The sequence below is a fragment of the Protopterus annectens genome, chromosome 5.part0, assembly GCF_019279795.1.
Source record: "Protopterus annectens isolate FY-2018-M chromosome 5.part0, PAN1.0, whole genome shotgun sequence".
In the NCBI taxonomy this organism is placed as follows: domain Eukaryota; kingdom Metazoa; phylum Chordata; order Ceratodontiformes; family Protopteridae; genus Protopterus; species Protopterus annectens.
Window position 1 is genome coordinate 1,408,336,484 of NC_056735.1, and position 24,062 is coordinate 1,408,360,545.

The window sequence follows — 24,062 nt, forward strand, 5'->3', positions numbered from 1 at the left end:
GAGAGCTCTCCTTTTCTGCCCTTCAGACTTTTCACTCCCTCTTTCTTCCAAGGAGCCTCAAATTCTTTGGAGACAATACCACAGTGATATGATATCTTAACAAGCAAGGGGAGGGGCACACTCCTACCTTCTTTGCAGATTGGATTTTCAAGTTTGGTTCCAGCTGTCTAATATCAAATGACTCTTCAGGCTGTATACATTCCTTCAGAGCAAACTTTAGTGGCAGACTTTAAGCAGGTCCAGCGCATAGGCTCACAAATAGATGCTTCACAGAGATGTATTTCTGAACATTGCCCATTAGTGGGGTACTCCTCAGGTAGATCTTTTTCCCTCCCCTTTAAACAGACAACTTCTTTTTTGCGCCAGAGCCCCAAGTCTTCTGGCTTCAAAGGTGGCGCCCTGCCTTTTTCGTGGAAGAGATTGTTTCTACGCCTTCTCTCCTCTTCCTCTGAATAAGAGGGTCCTGCTCAGCATAAAGCAAGACTCCCCCAAAATCTTGTTGGTGGCTCGCTTTTAGCCCAGACAGCATTGGTTCCCCCTTCGCTTCATAGAGTGGACCTACTCGCACAAGACTAGGGGTCTCTCATCCTCACTTGTCCTCTCTTCAGCTGATAATGTGTGTGATAGGGCTTTGATCCCTTTAAGGCACTGTTTTTTTGAGGAAGTACTTAAGGTTCTGCAGGAGATCAGGAAACCCCACTACTGGAAAATCATGCTTGTCCAGATTTAAGAGATTTTCTGTTTGGAGCTTGCTTCGTAACCAGTTTCCACTTTTGTTGGGAATCCCTCTGGTTCCCTCTTATTTGTATGAATTGCTCCATGCAAGAAACCTGTTCCTCCTCCTTGGGACCTCAATTTTGTACTTAAAAAAATTTACTTGGGCTCCTTTTGAGCCTGCTGCTCCAGCTTCCTTGTAAATGGAAGACTGTTCTTTTGGCCCTTACTTCAGCTAAGAGAGTCTTCAAACTCCAGGCTGTTATGGCTGTTCCTCCTTTTTTTTTCTTTTGTGTGGAGAGGGTGTCACTTTATACTAATTCTTCTTTTATGTCCAGGGTGGTTAACAGTTCTCATAATCAGTCTATTAATTTGCCCTCCTTTTTCCTCCTCCACATTTTTTTTTTTACAGAGAAGGTTCTTTACACCTTGGATTTGCATAGACAGCGCAGACATTATTTAGATAAGACTAAGACCATTCACAAATCTGAGCAACCTTTTATATGTTCATCGTGTTTCACTGTTGCAGTCATGACTGTAGGGTTCTCCCCTGCCGGCAGGCAGTCCTCGGTCGGCCAGAATCCCAAAGTCTGGGTCCGGTGTCGGCTGTTCAGCCATGCTTCCTGACGTAAGAGCACTAGGAGTACAAAGCCGACAGCCGACGCCATGTTCTCCAGTCTTTATTGCTGTGCGGTGATAGCAGTTCGCAAGTGCCGGTCGGCTGACTCCTGACAATCGTTTTTGAACAAAACTTCAGTCCAAAGATTTTATTCTCCTACTCAAGCTAAGTACCCTGTTGGGGAAACTTTTTTCTTGCTCCAGTCCGATGTCAGAAAAAGTTAATTGCATTTCATGTGGGAAGCAAATACCTCATAAGGATTTTCATTCTTACTGTATTCCTTGCCTAGGCCCTGACCACGACGTAGCTAGTTGTCGGTTTTGTGCTAGATTCAATCAACGTACTATTAAACGAAGGTACGATTTTGCATTTCATTACTTCGGTAGGCGTTTTAATTACAAAATGTCGTCTGATACGGTTCCAGCAACCGGAGTTCACAAACGACGCAAGGACAAAGACAGGCCTCCGAGGTCTAAATCTGACTATATCGCACAAGCAGAGCCAGCTTCAGGTTCGGCCATCGTCAGTGAGGCGCTTTTGCAGCCCCTGTCGTCGGCCATTTTGGAACCGATGGCAGAAATGGACTCCCACGAGGAGCCATCTAGGCCTTTGAATATTTCAATTGCAGGACCTTCGGACAATGCTCCTTCGGATGGGTCTGGAGCCGCTGTGCAGGTACCGGCTTCCGAAGGGGTTTTCAGGCCTACTCAGCTTCTGATAAAGGCAAAGACAAAGGCTAAGACTCCTTCCAAATCAAAGACTGCAACACAGGCCTCTTCTGATCCGGCTCCCAAGTCACAGAAACAGTTACTTAAGATGGCGGAGGATTTACTTACTATGATTAGGGGTTCTCATCCCCCTCCAGATAAAAGGCCAAGGCAGGAAGTTTATTATGACTCCTCTGATCAGGCTTCTGTTTCTTCAGTTTCTTCTCCTGACCAGGAATATTCTTTCCCTCCTTATGAGGATTCTGATGCTGAGGAATCCATTCCTTCAGCTTCTCCCCCTGAGGATTTCTCTTTTGGGGAAACTTTGCATGAAATGAGGGAACATTTCCACTGGGAAGGACAGGAGTATTCGGAATCTAAGAAAAGACTAAGAGATTTTCTGCTTCATCCCCAACATAGACCCCTGGCTATTCCTCCTATTTTGGATATTGTGGATGATGCTTTTTCGGAGGCTAACTTAACCCCTGACTCTCTCCCTCCTGCTAAGCCTGACAGATATTACAGGGTTCCTGATTCCCACCAGTTTTTATACAAGAACCCTACTGCTGACCCTGAAACCATTTCTCAGGGTCCTAAGGGAGTTAAGGCCGCTTCTGCTAAAAACCCCATTCCCACTGAGAGATTCCAGATCTTTAGAAAGATGGGGCAAAAAAGTGTACACTAATGCTACTTTATCCATTGGGGCTTTAAACTGTCAGTTTCATATACTGAAATACCAGCAATTTCTCCTGTCTGTTTTAAAACAAAAGCTTACTTCCATTTCCGCCTGTGCAGATTGTAAGGAATTACATGACTTAATGCATGCCACTGAACAAGTTGGGAAGCATGGTTTACACTGTGGATTTGATGCCTTGGAGGCTTCTTGTAGGGCTGCTGCCTCTGGCACAGTCATTAGAAGGCATGCATGGTTAAAAGGAACAAAATTTGCCTGATCAAGTAAAAGCTAAATTATTGGATGCTCCTGTTCAGCATAATGTTTTGTTTGGATCTAAAGCTGAAGAGGTGATTAAAAAGATGGAGGACAAGGCAAAATCCATGCAAACTGTTAAAGATTTCTTACAAGTACAGCCTCCCAGATTTAGTAGGAATTGGCCTACTAAAAATTGGTCCTTTCCCAATACAGACAGGCCTCAGAGGGGTAGATACAGACGCTCCCAAGGAAGGCCTCAAGCACAAGCCTCTTGCAGACCAAGACAGTGGACTGCTTCCACCCCTAGAGGGGGAAGAGGACAGGTCGCAAACCCATAGGAAACAGACTCAATGACTCCCTCTGTTGGGCTGCAGGAACTTCTTGCCTGGAAGCCCCTCTCGGAGGAAAACTTTCACTTTTTCACCAAAATTGGACTCGTATAACCCAAGACAAGTGGGTTCTGGATGTGGTTTTAGCCAGATCTTCCAAAACATCAGTGGATAGAGGCCTTAAACCAGGTGGAAGCTCTTTTGGCTATGAAAGCCATAGAACTAGTTCCGCTTTCAGAAATGGGACAAGGTTTTTACTCGAGGCTCTTTCTAGTCCCCAGGAAGCAAAATTCATGGAGACCCATTCTGGATCTGTCAGTCTTGAACACTTTTCTAGAAATACCAAAATTCAAGATGCTTACTCTACAGCAGCTACTTCCAATGCTGACCAAAAATGCATGGATGGTGACTTTGGATTTGAGAGGCATATTTACACATTCCCATCAGGCAGGAGTGCAGAAAATACTTCAGGTTCAAGGCCGGATCGAGGCATTATCAATTCTCTGCGCTGCCCTTTGGATTGTGTACTGCGCCCAGGGTCTTCAAGTGCCTGGCTCCAGTAGTAGCTTATTGCAGACTCAAGGGAATGCAAATTTACCCTCATCTGGATGATTGTCTTATTCAGGCAGTCAGCAAGGATGTCTTACTCCAGCATCTAGAATTTGTTCAGAAACTTCTCAAGTTCCTGGGATTCACTGTCAACATAAAAAAGTCAAATTTGACTCCCTTGCAACAGATGACTTTTCTGGGTGCTCTTCTAAACACAACAACCCAGATGGCATTTCTGACACACGAAAAACAATTACAGCTGGCTTCAACTTTCAAAACCTTGGCAACTTTAACTCAGCTATCTGCAAGGAAATTCCTGCAGGCTTTGGGTTACATGGCCTCCTGCATCCTTCTCATACCATATGCAAGACTACATATGAGGAAAATACAGTTTAGACATACTGATCTCCGTCCTGCCTTGTCTTCAAAAGGAATTCCTTTGGTGGTCCAAGGCATGTACTCTAAACATAGGAAAACTCTTCTGTCTGCCTCCTGCCACTCAGATACTAACCACGGACGCCTCAGATTATGCATGGGGAGCCCATTTTCTGGGCAACTGTATGCAGGGCCTTTGGACAATGGATCAGGAGCACCTACATATCAATTTAAAGGAAATGTTAGCCGTTCAGAAAGCTATGTGGGCCTTCAGGAATCTTCTACAACCAGGACAACTACTGATACGAACAGATAACACCACAGTTATGTGGTACATAAACAAGCAAGGGGGATCTCATTCCTACCCCCTTTGCAGACTAGCCATGAATCTATGGAACACAGCTCTAGCTTGCAATCTGGACCTTCAAGCTCAGTTTCTACCAGGAAAGCAAAACTTCCTGGCAGACAGTCTGAGCAGAAACCTTTCGGATCCACACGAGTGGATGCTGGACACCGAAATATTCAGGATGATAACAGCAGTCTGGGGATGTCCTCACATAGACCTCAATGCATCCCATCTCAATCATCAACTACAGAATTTTTGCACCAGGACTTTCCACAAACAAGCTTGGAAAGTGGATGCCCTATCATTCAGTTGGAGAAACCTCTCGGGATATGCCTTTCCGCCTCTTCCTCTTCTTCCACAGGTATTATTAAAGATAAAACAGGACAAGCCCAAGATGATTATCTTGCCGGCCCCAAATTGGCCTCGACAGTTTTGGTACCCAACTCTGAAAAACCTATGTCAGGAGCCCCCTTGGGTTTTACCACAGACTCCGTACCTTCTGTCCCAACATCAGGGTCGGGTTCTTCACTCCCATGTCAGAACTCTCAGCCTGGCGGCCTGGTTAATCCAGGGTCTTTGATTCATTCTCTCCCACCCAAGCAGGTTATGGATGTCATTTTACAAGCCAGACGTCCTAGCACTAGAAAATCTTATGCAGGAAAATGGAAAAGATTTTGTTCCTGGATGCAGGCTCAGGATTCTGATCCTCTTCTTCCTAACATTCCTTTGATTTTACTTTATCTGACAGATCTCTTACATAAGGGTCTCTCTCTCTCTTCCATTAAGATTCATGCCTCTGCTATTTCCGCTCATTATAATACAGACCCTCCAATCTTTTCCCACCAGCTCATGAGACAATTTCTCAGAGGAGCTAAGAACTTAAGGCCTCCTAGATCTCCTCCCATTCCTGCTTGGGATCTTAACTATGTTTTGGAAAAACTCACCTTCCCTCCTTTTGAGCTGCCTCTTCTGACATCAAGTTTTTATCTTGGAAAACAGCCATCCTGTTAGCTCTAACCTCTGCCAGGAGAGTTTCAGAGTTGCAAGCTCTTATGTCTGTGGAACCTTATATTATTTTTCATCAAGACAGGGTTTCTTTAAGGACTAATCCTACATTCATGCCTAAGGTGGTTTCCAAAGTGGCTTTAAATCAAACTATTCACTTGCCAGCCTTTTTCCCCACTCCTCAAAATAAAGGGGAAAGGATCTTACATTCCTTGGATGTAAACAGACAACTATGTTTTTACCTGGACAGAACCAAGGACATCAGAAAATCATAGCAAGTTTGTTTCTTATGCTTCAAGTTTACAAGGTAAAGCCGTTTCAAAACAGACCATTTCTAAATGGATTGCTCATGGTATTAGATTTTGTTATTCACACCATGGAAAGCAAATCCCAGGGAGTATACGGACTCATTCCACCAGAGCTGCTGCCACTTCAGCTGCCTTCCTCAGGGGAGTGTTCCTACCAAAGACATTTTGGAGGCTGCAACTTGGAGTTCAGTGCATACTTTTTCAAAGCACTACAATCTACCCCTCTACTCTAAGTCTAGGGCAGGCTTTGCTTCTGCAGTCTTGCAGGGCCTTTTAGCCGCCCATTCTACTTTATGACCACCTCCCTTTCACTCTGCTTTGGGATTATACCCTACAGTCATGACTGCAACAGTGAAACACGATGAACATAGTACAGTTGTGTACACTTACCATAAATGTAGATGTTAGTGTCTTCACTGTTGCAGTCTGGGTTTCCCTCCCTCCTGTCCCCTCTTATTTTTACCTTTGTATGGTTTCCTTTCTCACCATTCTTTTGAGGTGTATTTGCAAAGGTTATGGGACCTTACTCATTTTGGAACTCCTGACATCTGGGGCAAGAAAAACCGGAGAACATGGCGTCGGCTTTGTACTCCTGGCGCTCTTAAGTCAGGAAGCATGATTGAACAGCCGACGCCAGACCCAGAATTTGGGATTCTGGCCGACCGAGGATTGCCTGCCGGCAGGGGAGAACCCTACAGTCATGACTGCAACAGTGAAGACACTCGAACATCTACATTTATGGTAAGTGTACACAACTGTACTTTCCTTAGCTGTTTCTAAGCAAACCATATCCTCATGGATCTCTAAGGCCATTTCATGTTACTCCTTTCATGGAAAATGTCTTTCTACTTCTGTAAAGGCTTATTCTACTAGGGTTGTTGCTTCCTGTGGTACTTTTTTTTATCTAAATGTCTGAGCTGTCTATGCAAATCCAAGGTGTAAAGAACCTTCTCTGTAAACAGAATTTGGAGGAGGAAAAAAGGAGGGCAAATTAATAGACTGATTATGAGCCAATTTTTAACCACCTTGGACATGAAATAAGGATTATAAGTATCTTATATTATTCCTCTTCATAAAGGTGGTAACTCCTATGACTTTTCAAACTACTGACCCATTGCCATCGTATGCCCCCTATCTAAAGTTCTTGAGACATGCATCAATTTGCAAGTCATGAAATTCCTGAACACACATCAGCTCCTCTCTACCACACAATATGGCTTCCGCCCTCATCACAGCACAACCACTGCTCTTCTTTCATTCTCTAATCTAGTTAACCTTCACAGGAACGACAACAAATATACATCAGCCATTTTCTTGGACATCTCAAAGGCATTTGACATGATCTCTCACTCCATTCTGCTAGATTTTTTAGCCTCACTATCTTTCACCCCATCAACCAAAGCCTGGTTCAGAAGCTACCTATTTGACAGGCTACAGTCTGTCCAGTGGCAAGGAGCACTGTCCCCCAAACTTCCAACTACCATAGGAGTCCTACAAGGCTCTATACTAGGCCCACTTCTCTCTTCTTGTATCGCAAACAACTTGAATAGCTCTACCCAGCATGGCACACTTATTCAGTACGCAGATGATTCAACCCTGATCTGCACTGCCTCATCTCCCACCATTCTACAGTAACTTACCTAGGAAACCTTTAACTCTGCAGAACAATGGATCTCAGGTATCCAACTAATCCTAAACCCCAGTAAGATAAAACTACTACTATTTTCCCCTAACAAACGAAAAGTTCTCCTCTCCTTTTCCATCACCTCTAAAAATGGCGCTACCATCTCCCCTTCTGACCACACCAAACTTTTTGGTATTGAAATTGACAACAATCTTCACTTTGATATCCACATCTCACAAACCATCAAATTGGTTCACAAAAAAATGGGCACACTATATAGGCACAAAAACTTTCTCTCATGCCAAGCAAGAATCACCCTTGTCCAGAGTCACCTTCTGTCCACATGACTGTATGCAGCACCTATTTTCACCCATGTTAGAAAAACTGACCCTAAACAAGCTAGAATCCTGTTAGAATAAGATAGCCAAGTTTGCTACAAACTCCAGTTACAGAACACATCACTGTGTTGCACTAAAAGAACTAAAATGGCTAGAGTTACCACAACTACTTAACTACCACCAGCTAGTTACTGCATACAACATCCTTAGGTATCCTGAAAAAAAAAATCTATATCCAGTCTTCTTACCCATTACACTGCAAATCAGCATCTCCGATCTAGTGACAAATCTCTCCTCTGCATCTCCAGGTCAAACAATACTGCAGGCAAACTGCTGTTTTCCCACACCGTTGCTAAAATCTGGAATCCCCCACCCCCATTCTCTGACCACTGCCTCTACCACCCCACAATTCAAAAACTCCCTCAAATCACATATTTTAAACACTGGTTATGTCCTTGTATCACTTAACCTTTACTCTCCCATCTCCCCCCTTCTTTTACCAACTTCCAAGCTAGTCACTTTAACCCTCTACAGTATTAAACCCAGCCAATAACTCTGGCTATTAGTTGCTACTTCTCATAGTGGGCGATTGCTCCTCTTTTTGTTACAATCATTATATACTTGCACATTAAATGGAATTCCTGACTGTTTCTCCTGGAAAATGTCTTCCAATGTATTTTATATATTTTCAGTGTTTGTCTGGCAAAATGTCTAACTCCATGTTGTATTATTTAAATGACATTTGTATATCACTTTATAAATTTGCTTCTCTTGTTTTTTTTTTTTTGTAACATTGTTTCAGAGCTTTTCTCCCCAGGCCTTCGCTGTAAATGGGCCTCGTCCAGTTGGAATTTTCCAGTTAACTAATGTAAAATAAAGGACTGGATACCAATTCCATCATTGGGGCTGCTACTTGAACATCTGTTCATGCTTTCACCAAGCATTACAAACTGGGTGTTTCCACAGCAAGGGCTGGCTTTGCCAGAGCTGTCCTGCATGGGTTTCTTGAGGGCTCTTCTGGGACTTCCTCCTCTTAAGTTTCCTCTTGAGGTTTTGCACCCTCTCTTTTGCAGAGAATACTGCAACAGTGATATGGGCGGACATAGTATAGTGTAAAATCTTAACGTTAACAGTAGATGTCCTCTTCACTGTTGGCAGTATTCGCTCCCTTCTTCCTGTCCTGGAATTCCTTTCCTTTCTCTCCTGGATGCACATGTTCTTCCCAATTCCTAGGGCTGTTGTTCCTTCTGGGGCTATTTAGTTCTGAGGTTTGTCCGTCTGCAAATCACCTTTATGCCCTATACCTTGAGCAGAGAGCATACCTGTGATGTATGACAGCTATAAAATCCCAAGGCTTTGGTATACTGGCCAGATGTTGGGTTACCCTTGGCAGAGAATCCATTTTGTAAAGAATACTGCTGCAGTGAAGAGAAGGATATTTACTGTTATGGCAAGATTTTGCACAATTGTACTTTCTTGTTTATTAGTTTATATGTGGGGGTCCTTTCTTGATGGCTTCCTTCTTGCTTGTTCCTTTTTGTATGGGCATCCCTCCATCTGGTCTCAGCTGTTGGAGCACCTTCTAAAACAGTAAGTATTTGCTTGCATATTACTTGTAGAGTAGCTACAGATTTTATTTCATACTTTGCAGAAAGTGTGGTTGCTGATGGCTAGGAATGAATTGAATGGTTCAGCGGCTAGGACAACTTGTGTATTATACTGACATCTCAGCGTGTGCCAGCATTGTGTGAAGAATGTTCTAAGAAAAGTATTGGATTATGATTGATAAGAGGAGTCATTTACTTTTGTGTCAAGGAAGAGGAGATCCTTCACAGATCAGCTTGATAAGGTTACTTCAAAAATTTGACTGGCCCCATTTAAGTACATAACTCTCCTGTTTGGTGGTATCCCTTCTGTTTAAGCTTTGAGGATTAGCTGTGGTGTAAATAGCAAGTTTTTGAACTTGTAAGCTATATGTCCTCCTCTTTTTGTTCTGCCTGTGTAAAACTTTGATCCCACTTTTTTGTGGGACAGGATGATCATGGGTCTTAAAGGGGTTGACAGATATTTTGCTGTAAACTAAAGTTGTAACAATTTTCTCTCAACTAGTAGCCTTTTTGAGGATTGAAAAGGTTGATGCAAGTCTTTGTTTTATCTTGCAATGATAATTTTGCGATTTCCTTGTCTTTAACCTTGTAGCACCTATTAGGCACAAGTTAATGTTCACAGCTGCATGTTATGCTGGACGAGTTTGTAAAAATCTAACCATCTTTTAAGACCAAGATTACTTGTAACTTTCAACTTTAGTTCATTATACTGTAATACCTGGTCAAAACAGTATTTTTCTCTGTTTAATTTTTGGGGGAGTTAAAGGGGATGTGTTCAAAAAGTCATAACTGCAAGAGTCAGGTGAAAAATACAGATAAAGAAAAAAAAGAATCCCCTGACTTGAAGGTATATGGTTCATTCTGCTCCTCTTGCATTCACTGATTAATACAGCTTGTCATGTCTGAGGCTCGTTGCTTTTTGCAGTTCATTGTCCTGTTTTTGGCAATTTTTACAAGTTCTTTATTCTGTAGTAGCATTTAGAGTGAGTCATCTGCATCTAGAATCTTTTGTTGCAGTTAACTAGTAGTATCCCAACTCCTTTTTATTTTTCATCTGTAGTTATGTTTGCTCTGGGGAGCAGGGAAGACTGACCATCTCACGCAATACAATAGCAAAAAAAAAAAATGGATCTTTTGGTACTTTTTTTTTACCCAGCTAAATATATGACGTTTGCTGCCAGTCATTTGGTGTAGGGATAAAAAGTATATATCTTTAGTGGTCCTGGAAGGAGTAGTTTGGGAATGTTAGCTGTGATGCAGAAGTTTGAGCAACACATTGTACTCTTTAAGGGAAGACACAAACTAGTTTGAGTAAACTGAAACCCTTAGTTTCTAAATCATAAATATTGTTCAAAAATGAGCTGCATGCATACACATTGTATGCTGTGCAGGATATTTTACAGAATGTATGAGGCATGTTCAGTTCTCTGTACACTGCATATTGGGTGGGATTTTGGGTGTTGATTGACAGGCTGGTAGACTTGTAGAGGGGAGAGCCCATATAATACTGTATATCCAACTATTTTTTCTGGGGAGTGATACAAAATAGGAGATTGCAGACATTACTGGAGGCTGCAGTTGACTGGTCAAATTTCAGTGAGATGCTTAAAAGACATAGGTTCATAGGTAGTTATTAGGCATAAGGCCCAGTAAAGTATTGGAGAAGTGTAGCTCTGTCATGTTAAATGACTTGATCTGAATCATGCAGTAGGTAAATAACCCAGGAAATCAAACCTTGAAGGCAGAGTAGAAATTCTAGGAATCTGATTTTTGGGGGTAGAGAATCTTGGCACAAGTGGTGCAAACTGTTTCCTTCCCTGTAACTAGTTGCAAATCTTTTTATACTTGCTGTGTTGTGTAAACATTGCATGAAAATTAGCAGTCAGTTGAGGGTAAGGTGTTTTTTTTTTCAAAAAGTTTTCCTTATGTTCTAGCAAATTGCATTTAAGAATCTGGTACAGAGAAACCGTCAGAATGAGCAGCAAGCAACGCGATCACCACCAGCAAACTCCGTAATTCACCTACCGTTTATCATAGTGAACACCAGCAAGAAAACTGTGATTGATTGCAGTATATCCAATGACAAGTAGGTGGCTTGGAAAAGGCAGAAGACTGTATTTGTGTAATCATTTCTGCACCTTGCAATTTAATATTCTGTCCTACAGAATTTATTGACCAGCCAATGGAAATATGAAATTTAACCAACAAAAACTGCGAATCCTCGTGGCTAAAGGTTTGTTAAAATATACTAATAAAATGTTCAAAAAAGAAATGAAACCAACCAACAAGGGAGTAAAACCCAGCTACTTCAATAAATGATGAGTGGTTTCATGGGGTTTACCACTTCAGTCATAGTCTGGCTTTGTTGCTCTTGGTTAAGGATGGTTAACCTGTTGAACCTGCTTCTGGATCTGTAGCTCAGTCATCAGTCTTGCTTTGATTTTTGTTGTGAATTTGAGTCTCTGGTCTGGGATGTCAGTGTTGAAGGTTTTATTATGATATGAGCCTTGTCTGGTAAATATCCATTGTTATTTATTGCACACTTCCAAAATCCTGCATATGTGATCCCTTGTTTAAAGCTGGATTTATTAGATGCTTGTCATTGAGAATAGGCAAGGGTAATCAGCTGTTTTTCCTTGTGTCCCCCTCCCCAGTGGCTTTTTGTTTTGTGGATGCATTCTGGCTCTTGATGTCCAGCTTGCGGTGTGTCCTCTATTCCCTGTTCGCCTGTGTACTTGTAAATTGATACTTAAGCCTCTAGAGAACTGATATCTTGCATCCTTGATCAGATGGGATGGTTTATTGTGTAAACATTTTGAAGCCAATTCTTCCGTGATCATTTCGGACCTTCTGTGGTATCAGGGATCTCCGCCTCTGTCCTCAAACATTAAATCTGATGTAAATCTTGATTCCTTACCGATAGGACTTCGGTTCTGACCTCAGAACAGACTCTGCCAATATACAAGCTTGTGCCAGCCAAACACTCTCGAGCTAAGTCCTACCCATAGTGCCCCTCTTCTCCTTTCTCTATATCTTGTTTGCCACATACTTTTCAAGATGTGCCAAGCCAGCTCTCAGCTAAGTGAATATATCTTTGATATTTTGTTAAATCTCTCTAGTCTTAGTTTTTCCCTTAGAATTGTTTTCGCTCTCCTGTTTTCATCTGTGGCTTTAATTCCAACCGTTTTTCAGTGGCATTCTTTGTACCATTGTTAGTACGGACCCTCCCTTACCCTTGTGGTAATCTACTATACCATCACTGGTATTCCCTTTCCCTCTAGTCTCCTTTTCCTGTATCTGTATTTAAAAAAAAAAAGAAACACTACAGTATTGTTAGATATTTCTCTGCCTGTGATTACCTCTCTTGGATTACTGTATTTTGCTGTGCCTGATTTTTTCTTACATTCCTAACATGGCTGACAAAAGACGAATGACTGGTTTCAAGCAGTGGGACAAGTGTGGGCAAAAGATGCTGAACTTGGACGGGCGTCTTTCATGTGTTTACTTTCTTGGGAGTTCCTCATCTTCAGATTCAACCTCCTTGCGAAATATGTAAAAATTTTAGATGTTATGTAGTCCTATCTCACCTACATTCTTCACTTGTGGGTTCGGAGCCGAATGTCGGCTCCGACTCTGCCTATTTACTAGCTCGAAAGTCTTTGATTGGCTGGGCTAAGATGGTATCCCACAATACACTGCTCCACATCCCCAGATCTCGTTTGCCGCTTGTAGAGCTCGGACGTGGTCTCAACTTGGCTGTGGCTAAGTATTACAAAAAAACTCTTTTGTGAAGATTTTTGGCTAATTGTGTGTATTCAATAGAGTTGTTATTGGTGATGTTGCTGCTTTACTTTTTGTAGGTTGCGAGTGTGTTTGCGTGGTATCCCTTACTCCCTCGGGCTAGGCCCGTTTAAGTTAGAGGACCTAGTCCTCCTTGTGGAGTTTGTCTGGCTGTCTTTAGGTGCTTCTCTCTTATTTTAAGTTGAGAACTGTTTTATTTAGAGGTTCTCCCCTGTGCCTTGTGTTTTTCGTGTTCACTGGTTTCTGTGTGGGCGGTTTCCCACCTTTTGTCAGTAGCGGCTGCTACAGTTGTTGGCTGGCATGTCTAAGGAACAAAAAGAGCATAAGCCCTCAGGTTTTAAGAAGTGTACTAAGTGTGCCTATAAAATATCTATCACAGACGGACATTCGGTCTGTGTTTACTGTCTTGGAGCCATCCATCTTAAGGAGTCGTGCAGTTTCTGCCACGCCTTTAGTCCTCGGGTGCTCCAAGAGAGGAAAAACAAATTGATCCTAAAGGGACTGCTAAAACCGTCCTTTGAGGAGGATTTTGGTTCGGCTCCCAGCTCCCAGTCGAAGTCTAAATCATCCAAATCCAAGAAGAGTTCTCCGGCTCCATCTATTGTCTCTGAGCCACCTTGTAAAATACCATTGTCGAAGCTGCTTCCTCGGCTCCACCGACATCGGGGCCACAGGAGGTAGCTGTGTTGACTGAGTCTGTGTCTGCTCCGATAATTTTGGAACCGATTCGGAGCCAGTCGCCAAGTTTGAGGCAAGCTTCTCTGGATAGGAGGTCTAGGTCTCCATCCATTTCCTCCAAAACCTCCAGGCTTTCCGATTTGGATGTAGATAGGGTGGTGCAGAGGCTCCTACTGTCGCCGGTGTTGGCCAAACTTTTCTTGGCTCCGACCCAGTCTGCTCCGGAGCCAGCTCTGTTAGTTGTACCTGCTATTCCTCCTCCGAGCGCATCCTTGTCGTCGGAGCCGGTAAGTTCCGCTCCAAGGGACGTTCCTGCGCCGATCCCCCAGCGGGGTTTATTGGTGCCTGCATAGGCTCCGACCTTGTCGGTTCCCTTCCACAGGGTTCGGGACTCGGGTCTCCTCGGTCAGGCCTGAGGGGGGATGTCTCGGAACACCCTTCGGTTCTGATCCTCCCCCTTGGTGCCTCGGCTGCTGGGACACCGGTCCCGGTCATGGCCTTGGAAGGTGGTCGGTCCTCCGATTCGGGAGGTCCCGCCTTCGAGGCTATGCGGAGTGCGCTGGCTAGGTCAGCTACCTCTCTTGGATCGGTTCTTCCGTCCCCCACAACACCGGCGAGAGCTTCTGACATCCACCTATCCTTGGATAGCAGAGCGCTAGGGCCTAAGGATACTCCCATGAGGGGTCCCCTTCTTTCTGAGGGGCCCTCAGAGCCTGTCCCTGAGGAACCCTCCAGAAAGAAATCTTGCAAGAGGTAGCACATAGATTTCCTGGACGAGTCTCTCACTTCCAATACTGACCTCGAGGAATCGGAGGGGGTCCCGTAGGTCTTCCTCTGAGGACGTTTCGTTCTCCGATATACTGGAAATTTTGAAACAGAAGAGACTGGCCCTCCAAAACCCTTCGAGCTCCTGGACCTTATTTGTCGGGGGGTGTGGGAGACTCCAGACTCCGTGGAGCCTGTTCTTCGCCCCAACAAATTTCTGTCTGCTCCCCCAGTGAAAGAATTTTTGACAAAAGGAGTCCCAGTAGATGCTATGGTGGTGTCTTCCTTTACTGATGCTCCCTTCAAGGTTCCTCCTTGTTCAGGACCAAAGTGAAAAAGACACTCCCCAGGTGCGAGCCAGAGGGGAAAGACCTTGTCTGCTGTGGGAGACCGGTTTTCCCTCCCGTCGAGGCCTTATCCCAAGGCTCGGCGAGGAGGAAAGATGTGGTTCAAAAAATCTCAACGGTCTTTTCCTACCGCACAGGGTGAGACACCCCCCCCCCGCGGCAGGGGAGGGGAGGGGTCGTATTTAGGGAGATGTCGCCCCAGAGACAGGGGGGCCCCTGCAATTCTGGGGACTGTGATTCCTTTCGCGGTTCCCCATACTCATTCCTGAGGGTGTGCCCAGCTGTGCTTCTCTGGAGCCAGTCGGGGGTCGAATTTCCCGGTATCCGGAAGCCTGGGTCAACATCACCCAGGACAGATTGGTATTAGGGATAATCGCCAGAGGTTACACCATCCCATTTCTCTCCACCACCCCCCCACCGGTCAAAAGGATCCCAGATGTTCCACCCAGTCAAAGGGGTCATGCAGCAACAGAGGTTTCTCAGCTGCTAGAAAAAGGAGTCATCCAACCAGTCCCCACAGACCAGATCAGATTAGGGACTTACTCGAGATTCTTTTTGGTGCCGAAAAGAACGGGGAACCTCTGAGACCCATTTTGGATCTCAGCCGACTCAATCATTACATACACAAGTCCAAATTCCGGATGGTCACGCCACATTCGAGTCTCCCATTATTGGGGAAGGAAGTATGGATGTGCTCCATCAACCTGAAGGATGCTTATTACCACATCAAGATGGACAGAGCATCCAGATGTCATCTATGCTTCCGGCTGGGAGCCAGGCACTTCCAGTTTCGAGCCCTGCCGTGTGGTCTCACCACAGCCCCCAGGGTGTTCACCAAGTGCATGGCAGTGGTGACGGCTCACTTGAGACGTCCAGGATTCCAGGTGTTTCCTTACCTGGACGACTGGCTCCAATCCGCCCCCACCAAGCATCTACTTCTTCAAAACAGAGATACTGCCATCGGTCTTTGTCACCAGTTAGGCATCGCAATAAACTGGAAAAAATCTGCCTTGCTGCCCTCACAGCGTGTCTCATTCATAGGAGCAGAGTTGGACACTATTCGATTGAGAGTATTCCTACCTATGGAGAGGATCACAGGGTTGCAACGACAGGTTCAGATGATGATGATGTCTCTGACTCGTGTGAGGGAAAGGCTAGTTCTTCAGTTACTGGGGACAATGGCATCCACTATCATGATGGTCCCGTTAGCGAGGTTACATATGAGGATCCTACAATGGCTCCTATTCGCCTAGTGGTCCTTCCAAAGACTACCGCTATCCCATCCTATCTTAATCACAGGCAAATGCAAGCAGGACCTCAGTTGGTGGCTATGCACCAACAACTTAGATGTAGGGAAACTTTGTTCCACCCAACCCGGTAGCCAGTAACCACAGATGCCTCCCGGATTGGGGGGGGGGGCATTATCTCAGCAGGATGGTCCAAGGCACGTGGCAGGAGCACGAGATAGACTTGCACATAAATGTCCTGGTGATGAGGGCAGTGCTCCTAGCGTTGCAGGCACTTCAGGATGTCCTCCCTCTAGGGACTATTGCGATACACTCGGACAACATGTCAGTAGTGTGGTATCTCAACAAACAAGGAGGAACCAGATCGTACCCACCATGCAGGGAGGCCATGAGTGTGTGGAATTGGGCGATAGTTTCCCAACGGGCCTTGGTGGCAATGCACATCCCGGGGAAAACCAATGTGCTTCCAGACAGGCTAAACAGGGCGATCCTCATGCCTTACGAGTGGTCCCTGAACCGCCTAGTGGCGGACAGTATATTCAGCAAATGGGGTCAGCCTTGCTGCGACCTGTTTGCTAGCCCCCTCGATGCGTAATGCAGCAACTACTTCTGATCCCCCCACCGGTGGAATCTCCAAGAGACGCTCTTGTGCACAATTGGCCCTCAGGTCTGCTGTATGCTTTCCCTCCATTTCCCCTTATCTCGAGGGTGATTCAGAAAGCGCTATCCTTGGGAAGCAAATTGATTCTGATCGCGCCACACTGGCCCCGACAAGTATGGTTCCCCTTCCTTCAACCTTACATCGTGGATGCTCCTTGGACTCTGGACCCTCGTCCAGACTTGCTGACACATATGTCGGGAAAGCTCCACTCCTCCCTGGAGACCCTCTGGCTTGACCGCCTGGCTACTCCACTTCCATCCATGGTCAGGTGTCATGATTTTTCTCCAGACGTGGTTCATATTCTTTCATCCTCTCATAAGCCGTCCACTAGGAAGATTTACTCTAGCAAGTGGAAAAGGTTTTCGATATGGGCCCAGTCCAAAGGTATTGACAGCTACACAACCCCCATTGACTCCGTGTTGGACTTTTTATCTCATTTATTCTACCAAGGATCTGCCTCAGCCACCATCAAAGCTCAGCTGGCGGCTATTTCAAGTTATCATGTGGCTTATGAACCTAGCTTAATGGCACACAGGCTGTGTAGAGCATTCCTGAAAGGCACTCTTCTCCTTCGTCCCCCTGTATCTCAACCTGTTATGCCCTGGGACCTCAATTTTGTTCTGCCGGCCCTCACTCTCCCGCCCTTTGAGCCCGCGGCTTCCTGTGATTTAAAATTTCTTACATGGAAATCTGCCTTTTTGATAGCGATCACATCGGCTAGATGGGTATCAGAACTCCAGGCCCTATCACTCAAGCCCCCATACTTAGTATTCCATAAAGATAGTCTCTCTCAGACCAAATCCGTCCTTTCTTCCCAAAGTGGCTTCCTTATCTAATATTAATCAGTCCTTTGAGCTGCCGGTCTTCTTCCCCAACTTCTCCAATAAAGCAGAGTACCAGTTTCATATTGTTGGATGTTCATAGGCAACTACGCTTTTTATCTACACAGAACTATAGATTGGCGGAAGTCAGACCAGCTCTTCATTTCATTCTCAGAGAATCGCTTGGGGTCTGCGGTTTCCAAGGTCACCATCTCTAGGTGGATAGCTGGTTGCGTCTCCTTTATTTATCAGGCAGGGGGAAAGAGCCTGCCTTTTCCAGTCAGAGCACACTCTACCAGAGCAGTTTCCACTTCCACAGCCTTTCAGGCTAGGTTATCGATGGATGATATATGTGCGGCTGCAACATGGGCTTCTCACACGTTTGTTTCCCATTACAAATTGGATGTGGTGTCCAGGGGCATATCATCTTTTGGCTGCACGGTGCTCAGGAGTATTTTCCATTGAGCCACCCAGGATGTAGGTGCTAGGGACGCTGTCCCACAAGTGAAGAATGTAGGCGAGATAGGACTACATAACATCAGTTAGTTATGTACTCACCATAACGTTAGATGTATGTAGTCCATCTCGCCTCACATTCTTCATTACCCCACGCCTGGAGGATTTGGAGGATCTCCTTGTACTTTTGATGTTAGAGTCCCTTTGGGTAAATTGTTGGACCTCGTTGTTATGGGTATGTGTGTGTATATGTTTGGGTGATGGATATGATACTTATGTTGGCAGCAAACTAGATCTGGGGATGTGGAGCAGTGTATTGTGGGATACTACCTTAGCCTAGCTAATCAAAGACTTTTGAGCTAGTAAATAGGCAGAGTCGGAGCCGACATTCAGCTCCGAACCCACAAGTGAAGAATGTGAGGCGAGATGGACTACATATATCTAACGTTATGGTGAGTACATAACTAACTGTTCTCGCACACTTGGACAGTGCATGAACAAACTGATTCTTAAGGGTTTATTGAAAAAACCCTTTTTGGAGGCCCGTTCCGAGGCAGAGGTTTCACCACCTCCTAGCAAAGATAAGAAAAAGAGAAGGCACTCTGTTTGGTTTCCCCGTGCTTTATGGAACCAAAAAGCTCTGACTGTATTACCCAAGCTTCCCAAAATGTCTGCACCGTCTACTTTGGCCTTTGAGCGTTCAACTAGCCCTATGGTGACGAAGTTGTTGGTGGCAGCTATGGAACTGACTATTCTTACTCCTGCTTCGGTACCAACGATATCTTCGGTACCAGACACCTCATCGACACCAACAGTGACTTCTTTCATAGCTCCAGCTTTGGTGCCGAAACCTAAATGTTTGCCCAGGACCAGATACTCTGACTATAGACCCATTCTTGGGACAACAGTATAGTCCCTTTCTTGAGAGACGTGACTCACCCTCAGGAATGTCAAGGAGGTCCACCAGGTGTCTTTCTGAAATAGACGTAGTGCGGCTTGTTGATCAGCTCTTGGCAGCTAGAGGAATTCCGACCCCTACCAAGACTTCCCTTTCACCTAGAACCAAAGTTTACTCTGCATTGACACCAACATATCCTCTTCCAACTTCTTCGCAGACTTTGGAGCCCTTGGTACTGAAGTCTACCCTGGTGCCTACACCTTCGGTTCCTGTGACGACTACTTTCACGGTTCCGGAGCCTTCCCTCTGAACTTCGCTCCATCTGCAGCCGGCCTACCCTCGGGACCGTGACTGGTCTGTCGGCGCCATGACCTTTAGTTCTGTGCCAATTTTTTCTAAGGTGCCTTTTACGGCTCTGGCTGGTCTGGCAGTTTCTAGTCCTTTCGAGGCTCCTAGCTTTTCAGGTAGGCTCATCTGGGTGGGGTGTGACCCTGGTTCCGATGTTGTCCCTCTCTGTTCTAGGCTCCCATCCCTCTTCTGGTGGGCCTGCATTGCAGGTGATGCAGTTGGCACCTCCAGAGCCAGAACCTCACTTTTCACTCTCCTCTAGCATGCAGTTGACACAAACCACTATGCAGGGACTTTGAGCATGGGAACGACAAGAAACCCTGCTCCAGGGAGCCCCCTCTTTGGGGGTCCTCTTCGGAAGATCCCACTGAGGAGCCGCCCAGAAAGAGAACGTGCAAGAGGAAGCACATGGATTCCCCTGAGGAATCCGTCCCCGAAGATATGTATTTTGATGAGGGCGAAGGGTCCTCAAGGTCACCCCCTGATGATGTCTCATTCGGAGACGTACTTGAGATCCTGAAACAGAGGAGTGACTGGAAGTTAATCAGCCTGTCTACTGAGGAATCCGTATTCTTGCAAGCCTTCTGTGCTCGGCCATCTACTTTCTGGGTGCCCCCCCCCGCAGATGAGTTGATTAAACTCATTGTGTAGTGGGCCTGGAAGGCCTCTGACAACGCTGAACCAATTCCCCGGAGGCCTGATAAAATTCTTTCCCCTCCAGAAGACCATCCACACTGGGCCAGAGGTTTGACAGTAGACTCCATGGTTGTGGCGGCGGCCAGTAAAACAGAACTAGTGGAAGAACGTTCGACTGTCCATCCTCCAAACAGGGAGTCCTGGATGATAGACATATTGGGGAAGTGGACCTATGCTTCAGTGACCTTCGCCATACAGTCTCTGAACTACATGGCACATTTTACACGTCTCCAAAGGGACGTGATTACAGAATTTTCAGGTACATTGGCCTGGGGTACTACCTGAAGAGGTGCAAGACAATGTCGCCTCTCAGCTTGCCACCCTAGAGTCCATCTCCAACTCCTCCATGCAGTTGATAGTGCACACATCCGAGGGAGAAGCCAAAGCTGCCACTTCAGGCGTCGTCATGAGATGTCACGCCTGGATGCGACTATGTGACTTTGTGGTCCCCTTCAAGTCCTCCATCAATGCTGCTGTTGATGAAGCCTCCTTGTTTGTCCCCAAAGTTAAGGACACGTTAGCCAGGTGTGAGAAAGACGGAAAGACCCTATCTGCTGTGAGCATAAGTTTTTCAACCCCTTAATGATCCTACTCCAGGAATCAGAGGAGTGGAAAAGTATGGTTCAAGAAATCCCAAGGACCTTTCCACGACATGCATGGCGAGCAATCCCACTGGGTCAGAGGGAGGAACTCCTCTGGGAAACGCCTTTTTCAAGCCATAGGGTGTCCGCAAACCCAGGGCTCCAGAGATTCCTTCTCTGGTCAGCCATCTCAGCGCTCCTGAGGAGCGACCTGATTGCTTTCCTGTGGAGGCAATTGGGGGATGTTTTTTCTCTGCACCACTTGGCCTGACAATAACATCAGACTCCTGGGTGCAGAGAATAATGACCAGAGGTTTCCTTATCCCCTTCGACCTTTACCCCAAGCCTCTAAGGCGAATCCCCGATGTCCCACACAGTCAGAGGGATACAACAGCTCTAGAAGTTCAAAATCTGCTAAGAAAAAGTCATCCAATTGGTCCCACCAGACCAATTAGGATCTGGATTTTACTCAAGGTTCTTTTTAGTGCCAAAAAAGACAGGGGACTGGAGGCCAATTTTGGATCTCAGTGTACTGAACAAGTTTGTCAAACAAGCAAAATTCTGGATGGCTACGGTTCAGTCCATTCTTCCAGTTCTGGAGAAGGATGACTGGATGTGCAATGTAGATCTTCAGGATGCATATTACCACATAATGGACAAATGATCCAGAAGATACCTCCGCTTTCGGCTGGGAGTCCATCATTACCAGTTCTGAGTACTGCCCTTTGGTCTCTCCACGGCCCCCAGATTGTTCAAATGCATGGCAGTAGTAGTTGCTCACCTGAGACTACAAGGATTTCGTGTGTTTCTGTACGTGGATGATTGGCTCCTTATCGCCCTAACCAGGAGTCTACTGTTAAAGCGATATTGTACAGTCAAAGCTGGTTCCGATTCAGAGCTTAGAGTTCATTGGGGCAAAGTTCGATACAACTTTCTGCTAAGCTGCTCTACCTCTATACAGAGTTCAAAACTAAGATCTTAGCTTCAGGTAATACTTTCTCGAAATATTGTCTCTGCTCGACATGTCCTGCAACTGTTGGGCTCCATGGCAGCTACAATCTCACTGGTCCCACTAGCAAGGTTCCATATGAGGCTACTCCAGTGGCTACTATCATCTCAGTGGTCTCTCCTAGGGCAACCAGTGTCTTAACCAATCCGCATTACGAACTGTTGCAAATGGAATCGAAGTTGCTGGATGAAGCCAGAAGAGAATTTGTGGTGTTGTCCATTTTTCTCCACCCACCCCAAGGCCACAGTGACAACAGACACTTCCCTGATGGAGTGGGGGGCATTTTCATGGAAAAATCATCCAAGGCACTTGGCCCCACTTAGAGGCCAATCTGCATATCAATGTCCTAGAACTGAGGGCGGTGCTCTTAGCGTTGCAAGCATTCCAACCAACCCTTCTGTCAGAGACAATTGCTATCCAATCAGACAATATGTCAGCAATCTGGTACATCAACAAACAAGGGGGAAACGCATCCTACCCCTTATGTCGGGAAGCCATGAGAGTGTGGCAATGGGCGATAGCTTCCAACCGCTTTCTACTAGCAATGCACATTCCCAGGAATTCCAGTCTGATTGCACACAAACTGAGCAGGAACATTCTGATGCCTTATGAATGGTCTCTCAACCCAGTAATAGCAACTCATATTTTTCATCGTTGGGGCCAACCTTGCTGCGTCACTCTTTGCCTCCCCCGTGAACCACAAATACAGCAGCTTCTTTGCCCTGACCCCCCCCCAGGGGGAATCACCAGGAAATGTTCTGACTCATGATTGGCACCCGGGTCTACTGTATGCCGTTCCTCCTATTCCCCTCATCCCACAATTCTTGAAGAAAGCACAACAGCTTAGAAGCAAGTTTATCCTCATTGCCCCTTATTGGCTCCATCAAGTTTGGTTCCCCTTCCTGTGACCTCACTTGGTTCACTGCCTGTGGATCCTGGACCCAACCTCGAGACTCTTATCTCACCGCAGGGGCTAGTCCACCCCAACCTTCACAGCATCAAGCTGACTGCTTGGTTTTTCCACTTCCACTGATTGCCAGGAAAATAAACCTATCTTCTCCAGTCCAAAAGATCCTTCTGGCTTCCCATAAACCCTCCACCAGAAAACTCTACCACAGTAAATGGGCCAGGTTTGTACTTTGGGCTAAACAACAAGGACTTAGACCCCTTCTCAATGCCAGTCCATAGAGTTTTGGAATACCTGTTGACCCTTCTCTATGCAGAAGCCTCAGCCTCCACTATTACAGTGCACCTAGCAGTTATTATTGCCAGATTTCGTAATGGTTCTAACGACTCTTCACTTATGTCACACCATCTTTGCAAGGCTTTTATGAAAGGAGTTATGCACCTCATACCACCTATTAAATCTTCAACTGAAACATGGAATTTTACTTTGGTCCTACAAGCTTTAACCTGTTCACCCTTCGAATCTTCTGCCACATGCGGCATAAAGTTTTTTTCCTGGAAAACCATGTTCTTTGTAACAATCACCTCAGCTAGGAGAGTATCACAATTGCAGGCTTTAAGTGTTAACCATCCTTATTTGATTTTTCACTAGAAAAGAGTATCATTTCGAACTTTCTTTTTATCCAAAGTTCTCAAATTCGAGCCTAAACCAGTCCATTGATTTACCATCTTTCTTCCAAATTTCTCTTACAAAGGTGAATACCAGTTGCACATGCTGGATGCACATAGGCAACTACGTTTTTATTTAGACAGAACTAAATCTTTCAGAAAGTCGGACCAGCTCTTCATAGCTTTTTTAGTTCCCAGATTGGGCAAAGCTGCATCAAAAATTACCTTGTCAAAATGGTTGAGAGATTGCATTACCTTTTTCTGTCAACTAAAATTAACTTTGCCTTGTAGAGTCAAGGCTAATTCCACCAGGTCAGTGTCCACTTCGGTCATTTTTCATTCCAAAGCTTCTATGGATGACATTTGCGTACCGGCCACTTGGGCAACCCCCCCCCCCCCTTACCTTTTTCATGCATTACAAATTGGGTATGGCCTCCAAGAGAAGAGCATCTTTTGGCTCAATGGTGCTCAGGAATATCCTTCCATAGGGCCACCCAGGTGACAAATAGCTGGGGATTCGGTCCTATCAGTAAGGAATGAATGAAGATTTACAACATCAGATAAAGAAGTTATTTCTTGCCATAATGTTCCATCTGTGTTGTAGATCTTCATTCCTTACATCCCGTACTCCTTCCCCCTGCCTAAAACTACCGGGGATTCTTTGGCCCTATTGGCCTGATAAAGTATCTGCTCAGATAGGGTCTCCTTATTTCTATTGTCTCTATGC

The 24,062-nt window shown here is 45.4% G+C and overlaps 1 protein-coding gene across 1 annotated transcript in view; it reads left to right on the plus strand.

Annotated features, from left to right (window-relative positions):
- Positions 1-24,062, plus strand: part of TFDP1 (transcription factor Dp-1) — a 1,398,147-nt gene that overhangs the window by 771,264 nt on the left and 602,821 nt on the right. Inside the window, exon 9 of the mRNA XM_044072010.1 lies at positions 11,387-11,538. Coding sequence (XP_043927945.1) covers positions 11,387-11,538 — 152 coding nt within the window. The remainder of the gene's footprint in view (positions 1-11,386; positions 11,539-24,062) is intronic.